The following is a 22,484-nucleotide window of genomic DNA, read 5'->3' as shown; positions in this document are numbered from 1 at the left end:
TTCTTCAGACTGAGATACTGATTAATTTTTTAATTTAGAAAAAGCAATATAGGACCCCAACCCATTTATTCAGAAGTTAATATAAATTTTATTTTAAAAATAAAGTTTTAGTAAATATAACAGATAAAGAAAGCAGGAATCTGATCTATTTCTGATAGCTTCCATACTCTTCCCTCCCTCTTCTATTCCTTATTACCTAAAAGCCTGGTTCACCAATAAGTTCACAGAGTTAGATATTCATTTTCAAAATAGAATTTATTTCCATAGTAAAGAATTAAAATACGGCTGTGAAAGTAGAAAATAATATAGAAAATATTTAAGATGTGCAACATTAATTTTTGAGTAAAGTTAGTTAAGCACTATGGTTTATGCTTAACTTCTTGAAAGACCAATTAGCATTTTATATGTTACTAGCTACACCAGAAAAAAACAGACTTGCAGTTTTAATTAATCGTTATAACTCAAAAACAGGTTTGAATAACTGGTCAGACCCTTTTGAAAATATAAGTACAGATCTGGAGATACATTTTTTGAAGCTGGCTTCCACCTCATAGACTGATAAATCTACTTTTGTATCCAAAAGTCACAAGGGCTAGTCTTTACAAATTTATCCTTATAATTAAATCAGTAGAATTTTGGATGTATCAAAATGTTTTAGTGAAAATAGAATATTATGTTGGTATAAGAGCTGATAAAGTCAGGTATCCCAAAACCTGGTTTTCACCAGATGGATTTCAAATTCAGATAAGAAACACTGCTAAAGAAATATTTAGTGAATTCTACCCATCCCTTCCCCCAAATTATGACAATTAAGATATAATTATTATTTGTATGCAAAACATACAATGAATGGGAAGATGTTTGTATAAAGGGGAAGAGAACTCTTTAGGAACTATTGTTTGCAGTTTGCAGAATAGGATAATCTTCTCTAGGAAGAATAATGTCAACATAGCAGCACTATATTCACCAGGAATCCCCAGAGATAATGGATCAATCATGTGGCAGGAAGCCAAACCTTCTGGCTGCTCACAACATCATTCAGCTTCCCTTTAATCTTCAGAAAGTGTCTCTTAAACTCCAAACCATCACCCTATAGCAAGAATGATATATAAAAAAAAATGTCAAAAAAATATATATATTATTTACTAGGAAATAGAAACAAACACCTCAGATATGTCCAGCTACAATACTTTTCAGGTGCTCTTATAAAAACCAAATATTCTAGCAGAGGAAATGACCATATAAATAATTTTGACCCAATTTTGTGCTCTTCAGTATTCCCACCATACTGAGCTCAGAGAGCAAGAAAATACATCAGGCCTGTATTAAAGGTTAGTATCTCTGAACCACTGTTTTCAAAGGTAGTGGGAATTTGTAAACTTGAAATAAACCCACAAGGACAGTCAAGTGTTGTCATTATTCTATGGCAATGAAGTCAACAGATTCAGCTCTGAGAAGGATTTCAATATAATACAATCCTTCACAATTTAAATTTCACAGCAAGGATCTGGAAGACAATATTGTAGCAAATGTTCAATATAAAAAAATGTGAACTAGGGCTAGGGTTGTGGCTTAGCAGTTGAGTGCTCACATAGCAAGGGCGAGGCCCTGGGTTCGATCCTCAGCAACACATAATAATAAATAAATAAATTAAAGATATTGTGTCCAACTACAACTAAAGAATAAATATTTTTTAAAAAATATTTTTTTAAAAACTTTAAAAAAACAAAAAACTGGTCAGACCCTTTGAAAATATAAGTACAGATGTGGAGATACAGAACTACACCCTCCCAACCTTCTTCAGAGCCACATACAACAATATCTCAGGAAAGAGAAAAAAATGCTATTTTGGTATTACATGTCAAGAGCTTTAAAAATAGAAATAATCAGAAATGTGACCAAAAGGAAAAAAAAATCAATATATAAAAAAATCAATGTATAAGAAAAAAAATCAGAATTACTATATCAAATAAGAATCTATTATATTATGATGTACATTTATTATTAATTATAATATTAAAAAACTAAACATTACAAATAAACCAAAAAAACAGAATGTTTCAAAATATTAGGGGTGATTACTGCTAAGAAGCATAATTTGGGATTATTTTTATTTTCATATTAATCTACATTTCTACAAAAACAAAAAAACTTTTATAATAAATATCAATTACAAAAAATCATGTTTTGGAAGAACAGACAATGAAAAGTTATTCATACAGTAACCTGAGGCAAAAAAATAAGATTAGTTATTAAACAAAAACCATATGCTCATGTCAGTGACACTTCTATGATAAAAACATACAGGGTAGTTACAAGTAGTATCAAATATGTGAAAATCTAACTAAGTTCATAATACTGAATGAACAAAGCAAGTTACCATATATTTACAAATGCCAAATAAACAGTTCTCTTTTATCCACACATTCTAAGACCCCCTGAAAACATGAAGAGTATGAAACCCTATACTATATCCACCATGTGCATTCTTCTTTCTGTATGTATATATGCAAACACATCCCTATGATAAAGTTTAGTCTCTAAATAAGACATAGTAAGAGATTAATATAATTAGTATTAAACTAGAGCAAGTATAACCATACTACCCTTGTACTTTGGGCCACTATTAAGTAAAATAAGCATTCTTTGAACATAAGCACTGCAGTACTATGAAACTCAATGTGATAACTAGAAAAGATAATAAGTGAGTAACAGACAAGTACTGTATTTGGCATGAATAAAAATCTATACTTAAGGTTTTTATGCTGAATACATAACTCTTATCCAAGGTGGGATGGAGTAGAACAATGCAAGATTTCATCATGCTACTCAGAACTATGCTCAATTTAAATACGAATTATTTAATTCTGGAACTTTACATTTAATATTTTTGGGGTATGGGTGACCTCAAGAAAAAAAGAGAGAAACTGAAACTGCAGAAAGCAAAAGTGCAAGTGGGGAGACTATTGTATAAATATTGCCATTTTAAAAAATCCATTTAGCCTGTAATCCCAGCAGCTAAGGAAGCTGAGGCAGGAGGATTGTTAAGTTCAAAGCCAGCCTCAACAAAAGCAAGGTGTTAAGCAACTCAGTGAGATCCTGTCTCTAAATAAAATACAAAATAGGGCTGGGGATGTGGCTCAATGGTCAAGTGCCCCTGAGTTTAATTCCTGATACCCCCCCCCATAGAAAGAATACTATAATGAAATATATCAAAAATACCTTAGAAAGCCGGAAGTCAACCAATATCTTCTCATCCATTTCTACCAAATTCACTTTGAAGATCAGTTTGTTGTTTCTCCTATCAGTTGTTGATACAGTAACCTGCGGCAAAAAAATAAGATTAGCCATTAAACAAAAACCAAATGCTCATGTCAGTGACACTTCTATGATAAAAACATACAGGGTAGTTTCATAGCAAGTAGTATCAAATATGTGAAAATCTAATTCCCCATAGATGTGCATGTGTGTCCAAGCCAAAACACCCTATAAGGCCAAGCATGGTGGTGCACACCTATAATCCCAGCGGCTCAGGAGGCTGAGGCAGGAGGATTGCAACTTCAAAGCCAATCTCAGCAAAATTGAGGCACTAAGCAACTCAGGGAGACCCTGTCTCTAAATAAAATACAAAATAGGGCTGGGGATGTGGTTCAGTGGTCGAGTGCCCCTGAGTTCAATCCCTAGTACCAAAAACAAAACAAAACAAAACAAAAAACACTATAAACATGTATGGGCTCTGGTAACTCTTGGCAACAAAAGAAATTTAGAATTTTACCCAAATACAATTGAAAGAAGAAATAAAATAAAAATGTAATTAGAAAACAAAATTATGAAAATATAAGAGAGAAAAGGAGAGGCTAGGTTTGTGGCTAAAAAGCTAGGGCAGAAATCAGAAGATGGCAAAGATCTGGAGAGGACTTACAACTTCTACTTTCAGCCTTTTAGAATGTTCCAATGGCCTAGATGAGTGACATGAAAAGAAATTCCTTGCCAACAACCAATATCAAGACACAAACATAACGATGAGGATATCTTAGACTGATTGCCACAGCAAAGCCACTGAATGACTACAGCTAGATGAATAAGGCCAAGCAAGATTGGCAGATTTGCCCAGCTAAGCCCAGTCCAAATTACAAAAAACATTTGTGCGATAAATAACTATATATCCTTCATTTGCCTTATCTAAGTATGTGTGGGTTTGACTGTCTTTGTATAGCTATTTGCCTTTCTTAAGTTTTTTTAAGTTATTACTTCAACCTTACTTCAACATGTGTCTCTTGTAATAAGGACATTTTACAAACAACAATATCATCACACCACTTGACAATGCTACAAAAACATTAATATAAAGTCCATATTCTAATTCTCCCTATAGTTCCAATGACATCCTTCAAAGTTGTTTTAAAATCTATGATCTAATGAAAGAGCATTCTTTGCATTTAGTTATCAGGCCTCTTTAGTATCCGTTAATACAGATTAACTCCCTCTTCTTATCTTTCATCATATTAATGTTTTTTAAAGCCTAATGATAGACTAGACTAACAAATAAATGTTATAATTATGCTATAATAACACACAACAAAAATTGGTAGGTGGGATCAGGGGAGATGAGAAGAAATATGAGATTATCTACAATTGAGGCATAATAGCCTTTAAGAAAACAATTATTTCAGTCCATTAATATTTTTATGAACCTGGAGAGGTATTTGAAAAAAAAAAAAAAATCATGTTATTCCTTAAAATCATGAACATTTTATTGAAAATTCCTCCAATTTCAACTCTTTCTTTTTCAAATTAAACTGCTTTCTATTTTTGGAAGATACTAATGATGAGAGTTTATATTCACATATTGAATTTTCTGCAGGAAAAGATATATGAAAATCAACATACCTGATTCATACAACTCTTTTTCCATTGATAGCCCAGTTTCTCACAAGTCTCTTTCAGGCACTGATAAGATTTGTCTGCATCCAATTTGGTAAAGAATCGTGTCATTCTTTTGACCAAGCGTTGCCAAGGGTTCTATGTGCCAAACAGAAAGCTGAGTAAGCCCACTAAGACCAACAGCAGTCACAACATAGCTTTTTTTTTTTTTTCCTGTGATTTAGAATTCTTTTCCATGAAGGTGTCCTCTAATTCATTCTTTCTTCCTTGTCCAAAAACTATGTATAAATCAAAAGTATTACTACTATATATCTAAGATTTCCACATTTTAAAAGACTTCAAGACAATAAAAATAAAGGACAACCATTATTTACTTAAAAAAGGAAATTCCCTTACCTGTGAGGATCCTGGGGTGCCAAGTAACTGACTATTTAGAAGCATATGATCAGGACATGCCGGTTGGGAAAAACTGATTCCTTGTACCAATTTATCAATGTATGAGGGACTGGTGTCCCACAAGGAAATCCCTGTACGTGGTTCTGGTTGAGAACTGGAATACTTCACATTTTCTTCACTAAGACATTAAGAGAAAGGAAAATATGTCTTTAATTTTTTTTTAAGTAAATGACTTTATTCTTTTCTTCATTCTTTTTGGTACCAGGTATTAAATCCAGAGGCACTTAACCACTGAGCAACATCCCCAGCCCTTTTTATTTATTTTTTTAAATTTTATTTGTTCTTTTTAGATATAATGGCAGTAGAGTATATTTTGACATGTTTATACAAACATGGAGTATATCTTATTCTAATTAGGATCCCAGTCTTGTGATTGTACATGATGTGGAGATTCACTGTAGTGTATTCATATGTACTAGGAAAGTTATGTCAGATCCATTCTATTGTCTAGGATTCCTATTCTTATTCCCCAGCCCCCTTTGTCTAATCCACTGAATTTCTACTCTCCACCACCTGACCTCTATTTTTTATTTTGAGACAGGGTCTCATTAGGTTGCTTACTACCTTGCTAAGTTGCTGAAGCTGGCTTTAAACTTGTGATCCTCAGCCTCACCCTCTTGAGCCACTGGGATTACAGGTGTGCACCACCATGCCTAGCTTTAATTTTTAATTAGTTAGTTTTCTGAGATAGGGTCTTGCCATGTTGCCCAGGCTGGCCTTGAACTTGTTATCCTCCCACTTCTGGAGTAGCTAGGACTGTCTACAGGCTTATGCCACCTTGCCCAGCCAAATATATGCTTTTAAGTAAAACCCACCAGGCTTTTCTTATATCAACCATTCTTGCACTGACAAAATTATATTCATTATTTTAAAAATACATATATACATGTATTATTCTTCATGAAGAATACTTCAATAACTACTTAATCTTTTATCAGTCTTACCTAGAAGCACTGCTTGTGGGAGAGAAGTCCAAATTGGAATGAATATGCTTAGAGAATCCACCAGGAGACTCTGACACACCACCAGATGTGACTCGAGGCCTCTTTGCCCCTTAAAAAAACAAAGAAATACCAGGCTTAAGTATTCTACGAAATTATTTTTTAATTAACCCAAATGGCAAGTTGAATAAATAAAACGACATCAAGAACCATTTACAGAACAGAATACTCATACAACAAATAATGGCTCTTCCTACATGCTTTTGTAAGACATGTGGTCAAGTTAGAAACTTACAAAGACTCACCTATCAAATTAGGTACTTCACAAGTATGTTCAGAGTGTGGGGTATCATACTAAGGACACAATTTTAATGGCATCTTTTATGGTAACAATACTATTCTACAAAGACAGAGACAGCTAGCTAAAAGAAAAAACAACTTTTCAAAATGAAGAATAATTTCTGATAATGGCAACAGACATTATGAATTTGTTCTATCCAACATTCTGCTGCCCTGGAAAAGAAAAGCTTTGTGTAGAATAATCATTATATAGAAAATGATGCTACCACATCAATGTTTGTAAGAGTTCATAACTAATCTATGGAACCAACCTAGGTGCCCTTCAACAGATGAATGGATAAAGAAAATATGGTACATATACACAACACTCAGCCATACAGAAGAATGAAATTATGGCATTTGTCAGTAAATGGATGGAACTGGAGACTACTATCAAGCTAAGTGAAATAAGCCAATAACAAAACCTAAAGGCCAAATGTTCTCTCCGATAAGCAGAAGCTGACTCACAATACTCTTCTGGAAATTTCTAGGACCACTGCCATCCCCCCATTACTTAACATATGATACCATCTCTCATCCATAGAGAAAGTAAAACCTTTTGATTATCTCAACATGTCACCACCAAATCTGCAAATTTACTTGCATTCTTACCCATCTTTTTTTCTTCCTCTGCATCCTCCCATCAGAAGGAATCCATCAAAATATACCCTCCATTTGTGCTAAGGAGCCCATACACTCCTACCTCCTCAGAGATCTTGATACTCTGCTACTTATTCCCTTTAAGACTTACAGCCTCTTCCTGTACTGGATCTGTCACCAAACCAATTAAACATGCTAAGATTAAACCACCTTTTTATCTTTCAAACATTTTACTAAATCTATGTGCCAAGCATTATTTTAGGTATAAAGTATCTAACCGTGAACAAAACCGACAAAAATCATTGACTTCTTAAATCCTGTACTCTACCGAAGAGACAAAATGAAGTAAAATAATAAGTTCAAATCCAGTAAGTTAAATGGTAATGAACACAATGAAGGAAAATAACACAAACAAGTAGGTTGCAGGGAGAAAGGGATAGTTTTAAAGTTTTCTTGGATGGCCAATAACTTCTTTCTGAAAAGATGACACTGAAGTTAATACCCAAATAAGGTGACAGAACAATATATATGAGTAAGTCTCATAGGGTGGGGGTCCCAGTCATATTAGTCATTATAAAAATAAAGTAAAAGTGAACATGGAGTAATTGAAGAATAACGAGAAGAAAAATACAGCTATGACCAAGAGGAAGAGCAGATTTAAATCTGAGACGTAATGAAAGAGAGGTTATATAAGACCTTGCAAGTCAAATGAACAGATTTTAGCTCATATACTGAGTGAAAAGTAAAGCACTGGAATATTTTAGCAAATACTTGAGCAAAACAGTAACATTTTTAACAGTGACATCTTACTTTTTTACTTTTTCTTTCTTTCTTTCTTTTTAGTACTGGAGATTAAACCCAGGGCTACTTTACAATTGAGCTATATCCACAGCCCTTTTTAAAAATTTTTGAGACAGGGAGGGTCTCATCAAGTTGTCAAAGATGGTCCACAACTTACAATACTGTTCCTTCAACTTCCCAAGTCGCTAGTAATACAAAAGTGTGTAACCACACCCAGCACTAACTTACCTTTTAATCAGAACACTCTTGGGCAAAGGATCATGGTGGTTTCAACTGATAGGGTATCAGTGGAGGTGATAAAAGGTGGTCAGATTTGAGAACTTTTAAAAGTAGAGGTTAACAGAAATTCCCTGTAGATTGGATAGGAAATAAGATAATAAAAGCTATCTTCAAAGTTTCTGATCTGTATGGCAAGAATGACACAGTTACCATCAACCAAAATATAAAAGACTCTGATATGAGGAGGTATGAAGGAGAACAATCAGTAAATCAGTTTGAGACATTTCAAAGTTTAAGATGCCTCTTAAAACTCAAGGGAAATTTGAAATACTAGGCAAATGATTTTGGAGTTCATAGAAAAAGTCCAGGTTGACATAAATGTGGTTATTTATAAGTCTAAAGATTTACTTAAAGCCCTGAAACTGAAAAAAAATTAATAATGGAGTTAATGTGACAAGAAAAGAGGTTCATCACTTGAGCCCTGGTCTGCTCCAGTATAAGGAGGCTCAGTTCATAAAGGAAAACCATCATGGGAGGTTGAAAAAGAGTAGCCAATAAAAGTAAAGAGAGTGTAATATCTGGGAGTCAAATGAAGACAGTTTTTAAAGGAGGAAGCCATGACCAATTGCATAAAATGCTGCTGATCAGACAGACTAAGAGGAAATCCGAGAACTGGTTATTAGTTTGGCAACAACGTAGATGGAAATCCTTAAAACTATGAGGTGTTAGAAATTAGAAACATCTTTTGAGATGTTCAGTTGTAAAAAGAAAACTGAAATGATAGAGAGAAATGAGTTTAAGAGAAGTTTTATTACTATTTAACTTACTGAATTGTTTGTGTATTTAACTTTTTGTTTGTTTTCATGATGGAAGAAATAGCATGTTGGTATGCTGATAAGATGCAGTGGAGAAGAAAAAGAAATGATTTGGGAAAAGAGAAGAACTGTCAGATCTCTTTGAATAAGCAAGTGTTGATTCATATGTGGAGCAACTTATCCATAGCAACAGGGTACACAGTAGAGTCTAGGAGCACAGAGGCAGTTAGATGGGAGGAGAACGTGGTGGGAGCTTGTGAATTCCATTCTTCTTTGTTCTATTTCCCAGTGAAATAGGAAGTTCTGCTACTTAACGGAGGATGAGATTGGGGAAGGAAGTATTAAAAGTTAGGGAAAAATAATGGGGGACATAACTCAGTGGCAGAGCACTTGACTAGCATGTACAAGAACTGGGTTCAATCCCTAGTACTAAAAAAAAAAAAAAAAAAAAAAAGTTGAACTATTTCAGGCCTATGAGTATAGCTCAGTGGTAGAATGCTTGCCTAGCATGCATGAGGCACTGTATTTGATCATTAGCAGTGAAAGAAATAATAATAATTAATGAGCAAAGAGAAGTTTCATATCCATGTGATTTAGAAATTATTCTTGCCAAGATCATGAATAAATGCCATATCATGAAATTCAATGGACAAAATTTAGCCTTCCTGTTCTTGGTCCAGTTAACAGCAACTGTCATTGTCATGAACTTTCTTCCCTTGGCCTCCACTACTCTACATTCTCCAGTTATTCCTGCCATCTCTCTGATTACTGTTTCCTTGGTCTCTACCTACAACTTGAATATTGGCATCCCTTCAAATTCTCTAAAATTTCCTTTACTACCATGGTTTAAATTCCCAAAATTGATATTTAAAGCTTAGTCTTAAAGTGTGCTCTCTCTCTCTCTCTCTCTCTCACACACACACACACACACACAAACTACTGAACAGTTTTTACTCATTTCCTCAAAAATCAAATAAAATTTCTTCCCAATTTCTTCTGAGTTATCAGAACTAGAGTCACCCTCGACTGTTCATCTCCCTTCATTTCCCACATCTAAACAATCACCAGCTATTCTTAAATTTCTTTGGAATCCACGTCTCTTCTCTAATTCCATTACAACTAACCTATTTCAAACTACCATCTTCTCTCATCTAATCTACTACCCTTAGCCTATTTCTATTCATCAAAAACAATGAAAAAGAGTAGATCTTTTAAAACCAAAAAAACCAAAGGATCTTTTAAAACCAAATATATGACCCTAATGGCTTTAAGCTAGGGTCCAAAATCTATAAATAGATCACAAGGCCTCATTCTCATATCTTGGCTGCTATCTGCCTCTGCAGCATCATCTCTCCCTCTCCCACTTCCCTACTCATTTATTCAAATTTACCAAATGCCTGCAACATGCCTTGCACTGTGCTAATGATTGTTAACACAAGGATGAAGACAGACAAGGCCCATGCCACACTAACCTTGTTTAAAGTTCCTCAAATGCACCAGACTTTCTAAACTAAGACTTTCCTAATGCTGCTCCCTCTGCTTAGAATCAAATCTGACACTCAACTTGCCTGTTTAACTTCCCTTTAATTTCATGTCTTTTCCTCAGGAAAAAAAAGTCTTCACTGTCCCTTAACATTTGTTCAAACAATGGACTACAGTACTCCAATTTTCCCCTTTGTAGTTATTAATAAACAAAACTACTTTTTATACGTGTTTTCCCTATTAGACATAATAATCTCCATGAGGAAAGAGACCCTAGCTATCTTGTATTGTTCACTTATGATAGTGAATTTTCATGCTTTCCAGAGAAAATATTTATATATTAAAACTAATACCTTTCTTGAGTGGCTTGTTGTACCATCTGTCTTTTTTGATGTCTGGGATGGTAATCCTTACTGATGGATTCTCAACTAGAATTTTATGCAGCAGAGCTGAAAGCAAAATATTAAAGCAATATTTACAAAAAGTCATACATATTAGAAAAGCCTACAACTTAGGGTTAAAGAACACATTCTCTTTTAGCCTTCTTATGTCTAAATATTATTTCTGGGGAAGGGAAAGAATAAAGTTACTCATTACTGATTTAAGGTCATATAGTTTTTCTTTGCTGTTGTCTACCCTTTAGAAAAATCTTCCCAGATCTAATTCTCAATTATTTGCAAATAAGCAGAATAAGAGTCTGAAAGAAATGTTTTTCCCCATGTGGCATTAACAAAAAGATACAAAGAAATCTTCTATCCATTTTTAACACCAAATTTCATCACTCAGCATATCATGTTCTCATGTTACTTCCTCATTTGCACAGTTTTATGTGTTTACTTATGAACAACTTTTTTAAGAGAGTAATATAAACAACCATTATCCTAAGGTATCTTAATTATTTTGACAAATAAGTTATACATTTCCTAACATTAAAATTATTTTCTAATGGACCAAAGATTTAAATGTAAAAATGAAGCCATGAAAACATAGGGGACTTTTTAAAAAACTACAGTAGACACAGAAAAAAACCTTTCCAAATATGACAATGTAGTGAGATATCACAAATGACTAGATTATAGATTTGAAAATAAAAAATTTTCTACATGTCAAAATATCAAATGAAATAGAAATAAGTGATAAATTGTAGAAAATATTTGTAACAAATGCAAAGGTCAAAGCTGGATGTAATGATACATGTCTGTAACCCTTGACTAAGAAGCCTGAGGCAGGAGGATGACAGGTTTGAGGCCAGCCTGGACAATTTAGAAAGACCCTGTTTCAAAATAGAAAATAAAAAGGGTTGGGGATATAGCTCAGTGGTAGAGCACCCCTGGGAAAAGTCCTTTAAGGGTAAGAAAATCTCCTTGCTAACACTGAGCAAAACTGACAAAAGGGTTCCAACTTCATTAATATTAAATTTAAAATAAAAATAAAACTCTGTTGGGCTGGGGATGTGGCTCAAGCGGTAGCGCGCTCGCTTGGCATGCATGCGGCCTGGGTTCGATCCTCAGCACAGCACCACATACCAACAAAGATGTTGTGTCTGCCGAGAACTAAAAAATAAATATTAAAATTCTCTCTCTCTCTCTCTCCTCTCTCACTCTCTCTTTAAAAAAAATAAAATAAAATAAAACTCTGTTGTAATAGTATCAACTTTTTGAAAAGCAATTTGGAAAAATAAGATTCAATACTTACAAATCTACATATATCCTTGACCCTGCAATTTTGTTTATGGAGGTTTATTTTATATAAACAATTTAAGGATATGTGTGAAGATTAAGTTACATGGATGCTTATCATATGAGTGTGTGTGTTTGTTTTTTGGTACCAGGGATTGAACTCAGGGCATTTGACCACTGAGCGACATCCCCAGCCCTATTTTGTATTTTATTTAGAGACAGGGTCTCACTGAGTTGCTTAGCACCTCACTTTTACTAAGACTGGCTTTGAACTCACAATCCTCCTGCCTTGGCTCTCAACCCATTGGGATTATAGGCATGAGCCACCACGCCCAGCTCAGATCTGTTTTAAAACAGTAAAAATTTACAAAATAAATTTCTAATGAATGAGTAAAGCACATCCATGTAGCAGAATATCATCATAACCTTTAAAAACAGTGACACAGATCTACAATTACAGGCAAGGAAAGATTTTCAAAGAATATTAAAACCAAAGAACAAGTCATGAAATATTATTTGTAGTATGATCTAACTTTTGATTTTATATATATATATATATATATATATATATATACATATATATATATAAACTTATGTAATAAACATTAAAAGTATTTACAGCAAAGCACAGAAGCACACAGAATATCTTTAAAACGCTATATCTAAGTGAAGGAATTATAGGCTTTTTTCATTTTTATTTATATTTCCTAACTTACGAGGATCATGGGTTATTTATTTAATTATTAAAATGTTATAACAGAGGGGCTGGGGGATATAGTTCAGTTGGTAGAGTGCCTGCTTCGCATACACAAGGCCCTAGGTTCAATACCCAGCACCACAAAAAAAAAAAAGTTATAAAAAAAAATGTTAAGAAAAATTCAAATAGCACCAGACTTAAATCTAAGAAATCTGTAGCAATCAAGATAACCCAGTTACCTAGAGGAGCAGAATCAATTTTTTTCCAAGGGTTGAGGTATGTCTTTTTTTCTTTCCAATCAGAATATTCCTGGCAACTGTCACTGGGCTGGTCCCATGGCAATTCTAAAATAAAACAAGTTACAATTCCCTAATATTAACAAAATTATACTGTAAAAATTTCAAGGAAAAATAATCATTACAAATCCATACAAACTTTCCTTCAGATTAACTCAATATTTTACAAAATGGGAAAAGAAGTTTTGTAGAAGCTTCACAGGCACTTTAAAGAAAAGACGAGCCACTTCTTATCCTACTCTTTCAAAAGTACTTACATGAAGCATGACACAGTGGCATAAACCTATAATCCCAGCTACTAAGAAGGCTGAAGCAGCATCACAAATTCAAGGCCAGACTGGTAATTTAAAGAGACCCTGTCTCAAGATAAAATATTAAAAAAGGTCTGGGAATGTTCTTCAGTGGTTGTGATTGCCTAGCATGTGTTAAGTTCTGGGTTTAATCCCTAGTAAAGAGATAGCTATTTTGACTTTTCATTTAATAGATACACATACCACATTTTTAAAAACTTTGGGGATTACAAGTTAGTTATGAATAAGTTACTACTTGCAGTGATTAAATATTTGTTTCCACCTCAAAATTCATGTTGAAATTCTAACCCACAATGTGATGGTACTTACAGGTCAGCTCTTTTTGGGCAGGGATTGGGTTCATGATCCTCATGGGATCATTGTTGTTATGAAAACACAGAGAGCTTCTGTTCTCTCTACTCTAGATCATATGAGCTGGTTACTTGAAAGCCAAGAAGAAGATCCTTACCAGAATATGCTGGCACCTTCATTCCAGGCTTTGTAAGAAATAAATCTTTGTTATTTATAAGCCACCCAGTCTACAGTACTTTGTTATAGCAACTCAAACTGATTAAGACAATACTAAAATACTATTACATAAACACGAACTCCGTTGGTTTATTTCATTTATTTTGGTATAGCAAATCTGACTTTCCATAAGCCAGAAGTTTTTTGTTTGTTCGTTTTGATAACAGGGATTGAACCCAGGGGTGCTTAACCATTGAGTCACATCCACAGATCATTTGTTTGTTAATTTTGAGACACAATTTCACTAAGTTAATGAGACTAACCTCAAATTTGCAATCTTCCTGCCTTAGCCTTCCAGAGGGATTACAGGCATTGCACCAACCCACAAAGTCATAAACCAAAAGTTTTATCATGACTAAATAACTATTACCTCCAGCCAACATTGCAGTAAGCACTATTCCACAGGACCAAACATCAACTGGTTCTGCATGAAATTCTTTTCTCTTCAGAAGTTCTGGAGCAACATAAGGTAAAGTACCACACATCTTGTTCAATAAACGTTCACGGTTATTATGCCGAAACACTGTTGCCAAGCCAAAGTCAGAGATTTTGAGGTTATCTAAACCAAAAGAAAAAAGAAAGAGAATGGCACTGGATAAAAACAATTTGCAAATAGATATATTAGAATTAAGTTTTACTGAATACATTACCTGATTTGTAGAATTTCTCTACCTTAACATGACCAAAATAAACAACAACAACAAAATTTTTTTAAGAAAAATAAAAGACATAATCATCTATGCTAAACTTGGAAAAGGCCCTCTCTTTGATATTAACTTAAGAAAACTGTCACCAACACACCAAACAGTTTGGACCAGATTAAAGAAAGATACTGGAGTTAAAAGGGGCTATTCTTCTGGTAAAGAACACTCCAAACTTGGGCTGAAAGCAGAGAAAAGCCCTTCAATGAGTGGTATAGAAGGCAAGAATGAGACATAGTAAAATAGGAGGCACACTCTCAGCAGCAAACAAAATCAATAGGCAAGAAGAATATATAGAGACACAACAAACTATACAGATCCAGAATCCATGAGAACTTCTTGTCGAAGTAGCTATGTTGAGAAAAAGAGGAAGAATTGTACAAAAAAAAAAAATCAAACTTCCACGCTAATCTTCCCATCTCCAGCACATAAAAACTGCAGGTAGGACTTTTACACTTAGTGAATGTCTACTGTATCCACATAACAGACACTGTGCGAGCCAACCCAGGTAGTGAACAAATCAATGAGGTAGACTAACAATAGGTAATGGCCAAGAAAGTTATAAAAATATAGAACATGACAGGATCTTACAGAAAAGGGTTCTATCCTAGTCTTAGGAGCTTTGGAAGGTCCTCTGTTATTAGAGGTTGTCAATGGTTATAAGTTTTTCAGAGGGCAATCCAGCCAAAGATTCAAAAAAAATTTTCTCTTTCAGCTAGTAATACCCACTTCTAGGAACATATCCACAGAAATAGTCTCATAACATCACAAACAAGAATATTCGTAGCAGGGCTGGGGATGTGGCTCAAATGGTAGCACGCTCGCCTGGCATGCGTGCGGCCCGGGTTCGATCATTAGCACCACATACAAACAAAGATGTTGTGTCCGCCGAAAACTAGAAAATAAATATTAAAAAAAATTCTCTCTCTCTCTCTCTGTAACTCTCTCTTTAAAAAAAAAAAAAGAATATTCGTAGCAATGTTATTTGTAAATAACTTAAATGCACACCATAAATGGTAAAAGCTTATAAAACATGTATACAATAAGTAGTTATTAAGAAAAAAAAAAGAAAAACAAGGTGTACTAATATGGAACAGAATATAAGTGGGGAATAGGCTAGTGTTATAGCAAAAATTATAACATGATCCAATTTTTGTACTAAGCCTATGCACAGTTATATAACAGTCATCATTTCTCTATTCTTTGATTCTTTAAAAATCAAGCACATATACCCAATTTAATGTAAGCCATTAATACTTACTTGTATTTAACTCCAGGAGGTAAATACTGTGATTTTCTTTGGAGGGGGTGGGGGATACCTGAGATTGAACCCAGGGACACTGGAACACTGAGCCACATTCCCAGCCCTATTTTGTATTTTATTTAGAGACAGGGTCTCACTGAGTTACTTTATCACCTTGCTGTTGCTGAAGCTGGCTTTGAACTCAAGATTCTCCTGCCTCAGTCTTCAGAGCCACTAGGATTACGAGTGACATGACACTATGCCCATCTATATTTTTTTAATAGCTATCTATGGCACAATTTGGACAAATCACTGAGACTGAGTTCCAAGTGGTAATCAATTAAAATACTAACAGATTACCATAAAATACTAATAGATTATCTTGAATTTTGTTGTTTTGTTTGCAATCTAATACTCGGTTAGAGAAATACAAGTCATATATTCAAAATTTACAAGTATAGTTCTGACAAAAATAAAGGAAGAGTAGATTTGTGAGTGAATACAGAAAGACTTCAAATACTGGTAACATTGTATTTCTGTTTTAAAAGATTATTAGTTATATACTGAACAGAAACAAAATACATATTATACAAGAACAATACCACTCACCTAACATCCAAGAAAAAGGACACACCCATTCCCTCTCCTACCTTCTGACACCCACCATTCTGAATTTTATTATGCCCTTGCTTTTGTTTCCATGTTTTGCCCTGTTTGCATACTTCAACAATATAATTGGTTTTATATTTTTTTTAATTTCATATAAAAAGAGCGTATCAATTCTTTTAGTTTATTTTTTTGCTCTATGGGCTTATATTCTTGAAATCCAGCTATGTCATTGTTTGCAGCTACAAATTATCCATTTCAGACTTTCTTATTGCTGATAGACCTGTGAGTTGTTTGCAATTTTTCTATTAAACAACAGACCTGTGAGCATTCTTATAAGTACTAATTTATTTTTAAGCCAGGTAGGCAGACAGATGTTCATTACACTTTATTATAATATGTAATTTATATTATAAAAATTTGGGGGCACCTGAATTAAGTTTTAAATAAAATTACTTTTTATACTACATAAACACAACTTAAAAGGGTAAAAAAATGAAACCTACATGCACATAGGAAAAAAGCATATAACCTATGCTTTAATGTAACTTAATTTTACATAGTAATAATAACTACCATTTTTTTCAGCATCAACTATATAATAGGTACCTACTATTTATGACAAAAATACACACACATATGCATTTTTTGTAATACACTTCTTTTTAGTTGTAGACGGACACAGTATCTTTATTTTATTTATTTATTTTATGTAGTGCTAAGGATTGAACCCAGTTTCTCACACATGCAAGGCAAGCACTCCACCACTGAGCCACAACCCCCACATTTATGCATTTTTAAAATGTATGTGTATATGTATAACATAGGTATAAATACTTGTTTTATACATTCCAGGTACATACTTCTACAAAAACACATGATGTTTGTATCCTTTATCCTCATAACTCAGATAGGTTCTCCTATTATCCCCATTTTATAAATAAGAAAAGTGAGGCAGAGAGAAGTTAAGCAACTTACCTAAGGCCACATGTCTAGAATGAGGTGGCCTAGATTAAACCTAGGTTCAAATGACTCCAAAGTTCAAGCTCTTAACACTATCCTATATTGCCTTTCATATTTAGAGACACGTAATCCTTTTCCAGGGTGTTTTGTGTATCTTGAAACCTGCATTTAATTCAAAAAGGACTTGCTTTGTATGAGGAAGGGGAGGAATGGAATTTAACATCATCAAGGCTATTACCATTCAGCAAGTAATGGGAACAGCATGAAAACAGAAGCATGAGAATCCTCAGATTGTGCTGTGTGCTCACCTCTCAGGATTCATCAACAAACCATCCAAAGTTTCCTTTTATCATACACTAAATTTTCTGAATATCTAAAATACTGCTATGTGACTTGTGAAATGACTTGTAGAAAGCTATATCCTTGATAATTAATACTCCACTGTTCAATGTTATAAACTCACTACATATCAAATCAACCCACGCTTTTTTTTACACAGATCCATTGTTGAACATAATCCCTGTGCTAATTCAAATTACTTCTAAAAAGTTTTCACCCACAGGTTCTGAAGAACCATATTTAACAATTAGCAAGTTTCCCTGAGTTCCCGCAATAATTTCTTATTTTGCATAGTTCACAGCTCTTCATTTGTTCACTTTCCTATAAAGTACATCAGTGGTCTATACATCTCTTACAATGTGGCCCCGGGAAACATTATTTCCAGAAGTCTCACCAGAGTAATACTGGACCACTACTTTCCTCATTCCGGGCACTGTATCACCTTAGTTTTCTTACATATGGTGAACAAATCACACAGGTGACTAATACCAAGTTTAATGCCTGGTAAATGTCTTTTAAAAACTGTTAAATGCCAAGAACAAGCTATTTAATTATGCTTGGTTAATTTTTTTCAATACAAACAGTAGACTTCAGATCTTTTCCTATTAAAAAATAACTTAAGATTCAGCCCACCTCTCTAGTCTGCTAGATTAATTTATTTAATGGTTATTTTTAAAAATTTACTATTTGCAAGGAACTACTCTAATGTTAGGAATATAGTCTTAAACATAACAGACATAAATCACTGCCTCATCTTTTTGGTCCTGACTCTGAAAAATAACATTTTTACTATCCATCCCCTCAATTTTATGACATCCATTAAAAAAAAAAAAAAAAAAAAAACTAAAATTCTTGCATATTATGCAAGTCATAGATAAAAAGGGTGAACAGTTCATGGCTAAAGTCTCAGGTATTACAATAGAAGCTTACCTTTATTAATTCATTTAAAAAGTTGATTTCAAGCATTCTTATTTCTATTCATCTTTAGCAAACTCCCCTGGATCTAGAGAAGACTATATCATGAAAAACTTGAATTCCAAATATACCAAGTCTCCCAAATTTCCTTGGCTTCTCAGATTTTCATCCTGACTTGAATGGCTATCTTAAAATTAGTAGTAACAAAATATTAAACTTACCCCTTTCGTCCAAAAGGAGATTTTCTGGTTTAATGTCCCTGTGAGTTATTCCAATGCCATGAAGATAAACCTACAGGAAAATAGAGAAACACCAGAATTTAGTAACTTACTATTTGTACTAATTTTAAATAAAAGGAAAAGATATAATTATACTTACCACCCCTGCCATGAGTTGATGAAAAAATCTCTGAGCATCTTGTTCAGGCATACCTATGTCTGGTTCTGTAAGAATTAATTACAAAAGTTAGTTTATTAGATAAATACAACCAGGCATTGAACATATAGTTTCTTAATCTGATTTTAGACATTTGTGATTATAATTTAGCAATCTTATACTATTGAAAGATTAAGTACATTTAACAATACAGTACTTAATAACCAACATTTTCCAATCTGTTAAAGAGCAAAAACAAACTAATATCATGGGAACATTACAAAGAAATAAAGCTATCATCCAAATCAAGAACATAATACATGCTATGAAAGCTCCTATTTTACTTACATTAATATTTACTTGGTATCTTTTAAATTCTGCCCTATTGTTTCTAAATGTTGTTAGTATTTTTCCCATTTCTGAAATATAACTGTCAATGTGAAAGCCTAAAACAATCTAAACCTATTTCACTAAATTTTTTAACAGATTTAAACTTTATAAAATCCCTTTCACTGAATGTTTACAAAGTTCCTTCAGGAAATAGTCTTATTAAGAGAGCTTCTATTATCAGTTATCTTTTACCTTTTATATTTTTATTTCTAACTCATGATTTCTTTTTCCCTCAGTTCTCTCCTGAGATTCCCATTAGAGATTTAAATAAGCAGTTTTTAACTACTAATAAAATAGCTTCAAATAATAAACTTAGACCCACAGCATATATTTTATGTACTTCTCAGCATTTTGCAACATCAATCATTTGAGTTTGCACAGAACACTTAAGTTGCAAACAATTTACTTGATATGTATATAAAGCCATCATTTCACTGCAACAAATAAGGGGGAAAAATAACAATATGATATTATTTTGGACCTGTAAATGTATGCAAATCATATAAACAGAATATCTACAAAGAAAAAAACTGTATAGGCAAACAATACAATGGTTTTTGTTGTTTTGTTTTTGTGGTACTGAAGATTGAACCCAGGGGCACTCTATCAATGAGCTAGATCTGCAGTCCTTTTTATTGTTTTATTTATTTATCTTGTGATATTGGGTTTTATTCTTTTAAACAGGGTTTTGCAAGGTTGCATAATCTGGCCTTGAACTTGCCATCTTCCTGCCTCTGCTTCCTGAGTAACTGGGATTACAGGCATGTGCCACTGAGCTCAGCTTATTATGCATTTATACTTCATAATCAAACTACAGTTTATCATTTTAAATTACATAATACAGCAATCCTGAAAAAATTACTTATAACTTAAGGACAGTTTTCTTTCATTGATACTGTATGTTTTCATATATTAGTAAAATTAGCCAAAAAAAAAAAAAAAGGAATTTTTACTTCAATTTCAATATTGGAAAAACTTAAAGGGAAAATGAGTGACTAGCTATTCAATATGAAAAAACAAACTTAGAAACTTATTTAGTAGAATAAGTATCTTAAATTGTTTCCATACCTATTCTATCAAAAAGCTCTCCCCCACTACAGTACTCCAGAAATAGATACTGGATATTTCCTTCTCTCCTGTGACCGTAGAATTTCACTACATTTTCATGATTTAACATTTTATTGATACAGATCTCTTTCTTAATGTTTTCTGGACAATCTATAGCACGCTTCATATCTACAATCTTCACTGCAACTGCTTCTTCTGTTATTCTATTCACAGCAAGTTGAACTCTAAAAAAAGGAAAACAAGAGTTATAACATTATAGACATTTGAATTCTCTTTGAGAACTTCAAAAGATTAAACATGACAAATCCAAAATTGTTTTATCTTTACTACTTTCTCCACCAAGGAAACCAAGGAAATGGTTTCTGCCATATTTTCAACAGATATTGGTCCTTTCTGAAAGGTGAATTACTATGGCTATTACTCCAAAGAAGTCATTATGCTGTACATGCAAGTCATTTAAAAAATGCTTGATAAAGTAAACTAAATTGGGATAATAGCAATACTAGTTCTATTCACATAATTTTAATAGCATTACCTAAGATTTATTAATCTCATGCTACATATGACTGTGATAAAAGTACTAAGCACCTTTGGAGTAGGTACTGTTATTCCCATCTTATATAAATGAGGAAAACGGGAGACATACAACATTGGGATGCTCATCTAAGTCCACAAAACAAGCCCAGTATGCGACAGATTTAAGATCTGAAACCAGGCAGGCCATCCCCAAAGTCTGCTCATTTGCTCATTTAGCCACTATTCTTAAAGCTCAAGACTATGTGGTTGTTTGAGGAAACAATAATCTCAACAGATCTTTTACAGCTCTTGATAAAGAAAATGAAAAAATAATCAGAAATATTAATCCTTACAAAAATTGTGCAATTTCACTTGCTAAAAGCCTTGGTTTGCAAAGATCTGATCTCTAAAGCTCCACGTATTGGAAAAAACAATCCCAAAACAACAAATACATACTAAGACAAAACAATAGAAAACTAAAGCAAGCGTGAAAGCAAGATAATATTCGGATTCAAACTCACTCTCCGTAGGCACCTTCTCCTAGGGTTTGCACCAAGTCCCAGTCTTCCACAAAGGGCACTGCCATGACTCCACAGAGCACCACGGCTGTAAAAGGCAGGAACCCGAAAAATAAGGAACGAGCATAAGCTCAGATCACCTGTAAAGCCACCGCGCTCTGCTTCCTGCCATGATCCCTCACAACAGCTTGGTTTCCCCTTACATCTCATTCACATTTATCCAAGTCTTTAAACCCCAAACAAGTATACTAAGTTTAGGCATTTGGTTGCCGAAATCGTAATCCCGATTCCCTTGCACACCGAGGGCTGAAACTCTGCCCTCCTCAGGCCTCGCGGGAAATTTAAAAGTTGCGGTGAGAAGTGGGAAGACGGATGCTTTCGGGTGAATGACTGGGGAAGCGGGTAGAAGTGGTGGGAGTCTGGGGAAGAGAGTACGGGGATGTGGGCTAGAAAAGGGGTTGGAATAACTGCAGCTACTGCAGCCCCTCCTCCCCACTTGCACAGTTCCAATTCCCACCCCCACCCCACCCCACCCGTCCCAAAGGCCGGGAGGAGTCCGGGGCGGGGCCAAACTGCCCATAGAAGCGGAAGGAAAAGCTGGGAGCCAGCACAGCGCCCAAACTTCTGAGGTCCCCAGCTAGCAGAAAGGTAGCCTTCCCTTCCCCCCACACCCTTTACAATGAGGACCCCGTGGTACCACACTCCTCCACTCTCCAAAACCGCCCCTCCGCTGGAGGATATCCCATCTCCTCCGCTCAATAGTACCATTATCTCACCGTGCTCCTCCTTACTAATCTAGACTCCTAACTTCTTCTCCAGACCC

The 22,484-nt window shown here is 34.2% G+C and overlaps 1 protein-coding gene across 2 annotated transcripts in view; it reads right to left on the bottom strand.

Moving 5' to 3' along the window:
- Window positions 1–236: 236 nt before the first annotated feature.
- Chek1 (checkpoint kinase 1) overlaps window positions 237–22,484 on the bottom strand; it is a 26,796-nt gene continuing 4,548 nt past the window's right edge. For both annotated transcript variants that reach the window (XM_005339540.5, XM_040285510.2), the window contains exons 2-13: window positions 21,665–21,749; window positions 20,628–20,851; window positions 19,173–19,237; window positions 19,016–19,085; window positions 14,398–14,586; window positions 13,153–13,257; window positions 10,891–10,986; window positions 6,285–6,393; window positions 5,281–5,458; window positions 4,891–5,022; window positions 3,223–3,324; window positions 237–1,090 (exon numbers count right to left, since the gene is read on the bottom strand). In XM_005339540.5, the coding sequence (XP_005339597.3) occupies window positions 995–1,090; window positions 3,223–3,324; window positions 4,891–5,022; window positions 5,281–5,458; window positions 6,285–6,393; window positions 10,891–10,986; window positions 13,153–13,257; window positions 14,398–14,586; window positions 19,016–19,085; window positions 19,173–19,237; window positions 20,628–20,851; window positions 21,665–21,749 (1,451 nt within the window). In that variant the 3' untranslated portion in view covers window positions 237–994. The remainder of the gene's footprint in view (window positions 1,091–3,222; window positions 3,325–4,890; window positions 5,023–5,280; window positions 5,459–6,284; window positions 6,394–10,890; window positions 10,987–13,152; window positions 13,258–14,397; window positions 14,587–19,015; window positions 19,086–19,172; window positions 19,238–20,627; window positions 20,852–21,664; window positions 21,750–22,484) is intronic.

This window comes from Ictidomys tridecemlineatus, chromosome 4, assembly GCF_052094955.1.
Source record: "Ictidomys tridecemlineatus isolate mIctTri1 chromosome 4, mIctTri1.hap1, whole genome shotgun sequence".
Taxonomy (NCBI): domain Eukaryota; kingdom Metazoa; phylum Chordata; class Mammalia; order Rodentia; family Sciuridae; genus Ictidomys; species Ictidomys tridecemlineatus.
Note: the sequence above shows the minus strand (reverse complement) of the source record. Positions and strands in the feature narration are given on the sequence as shown.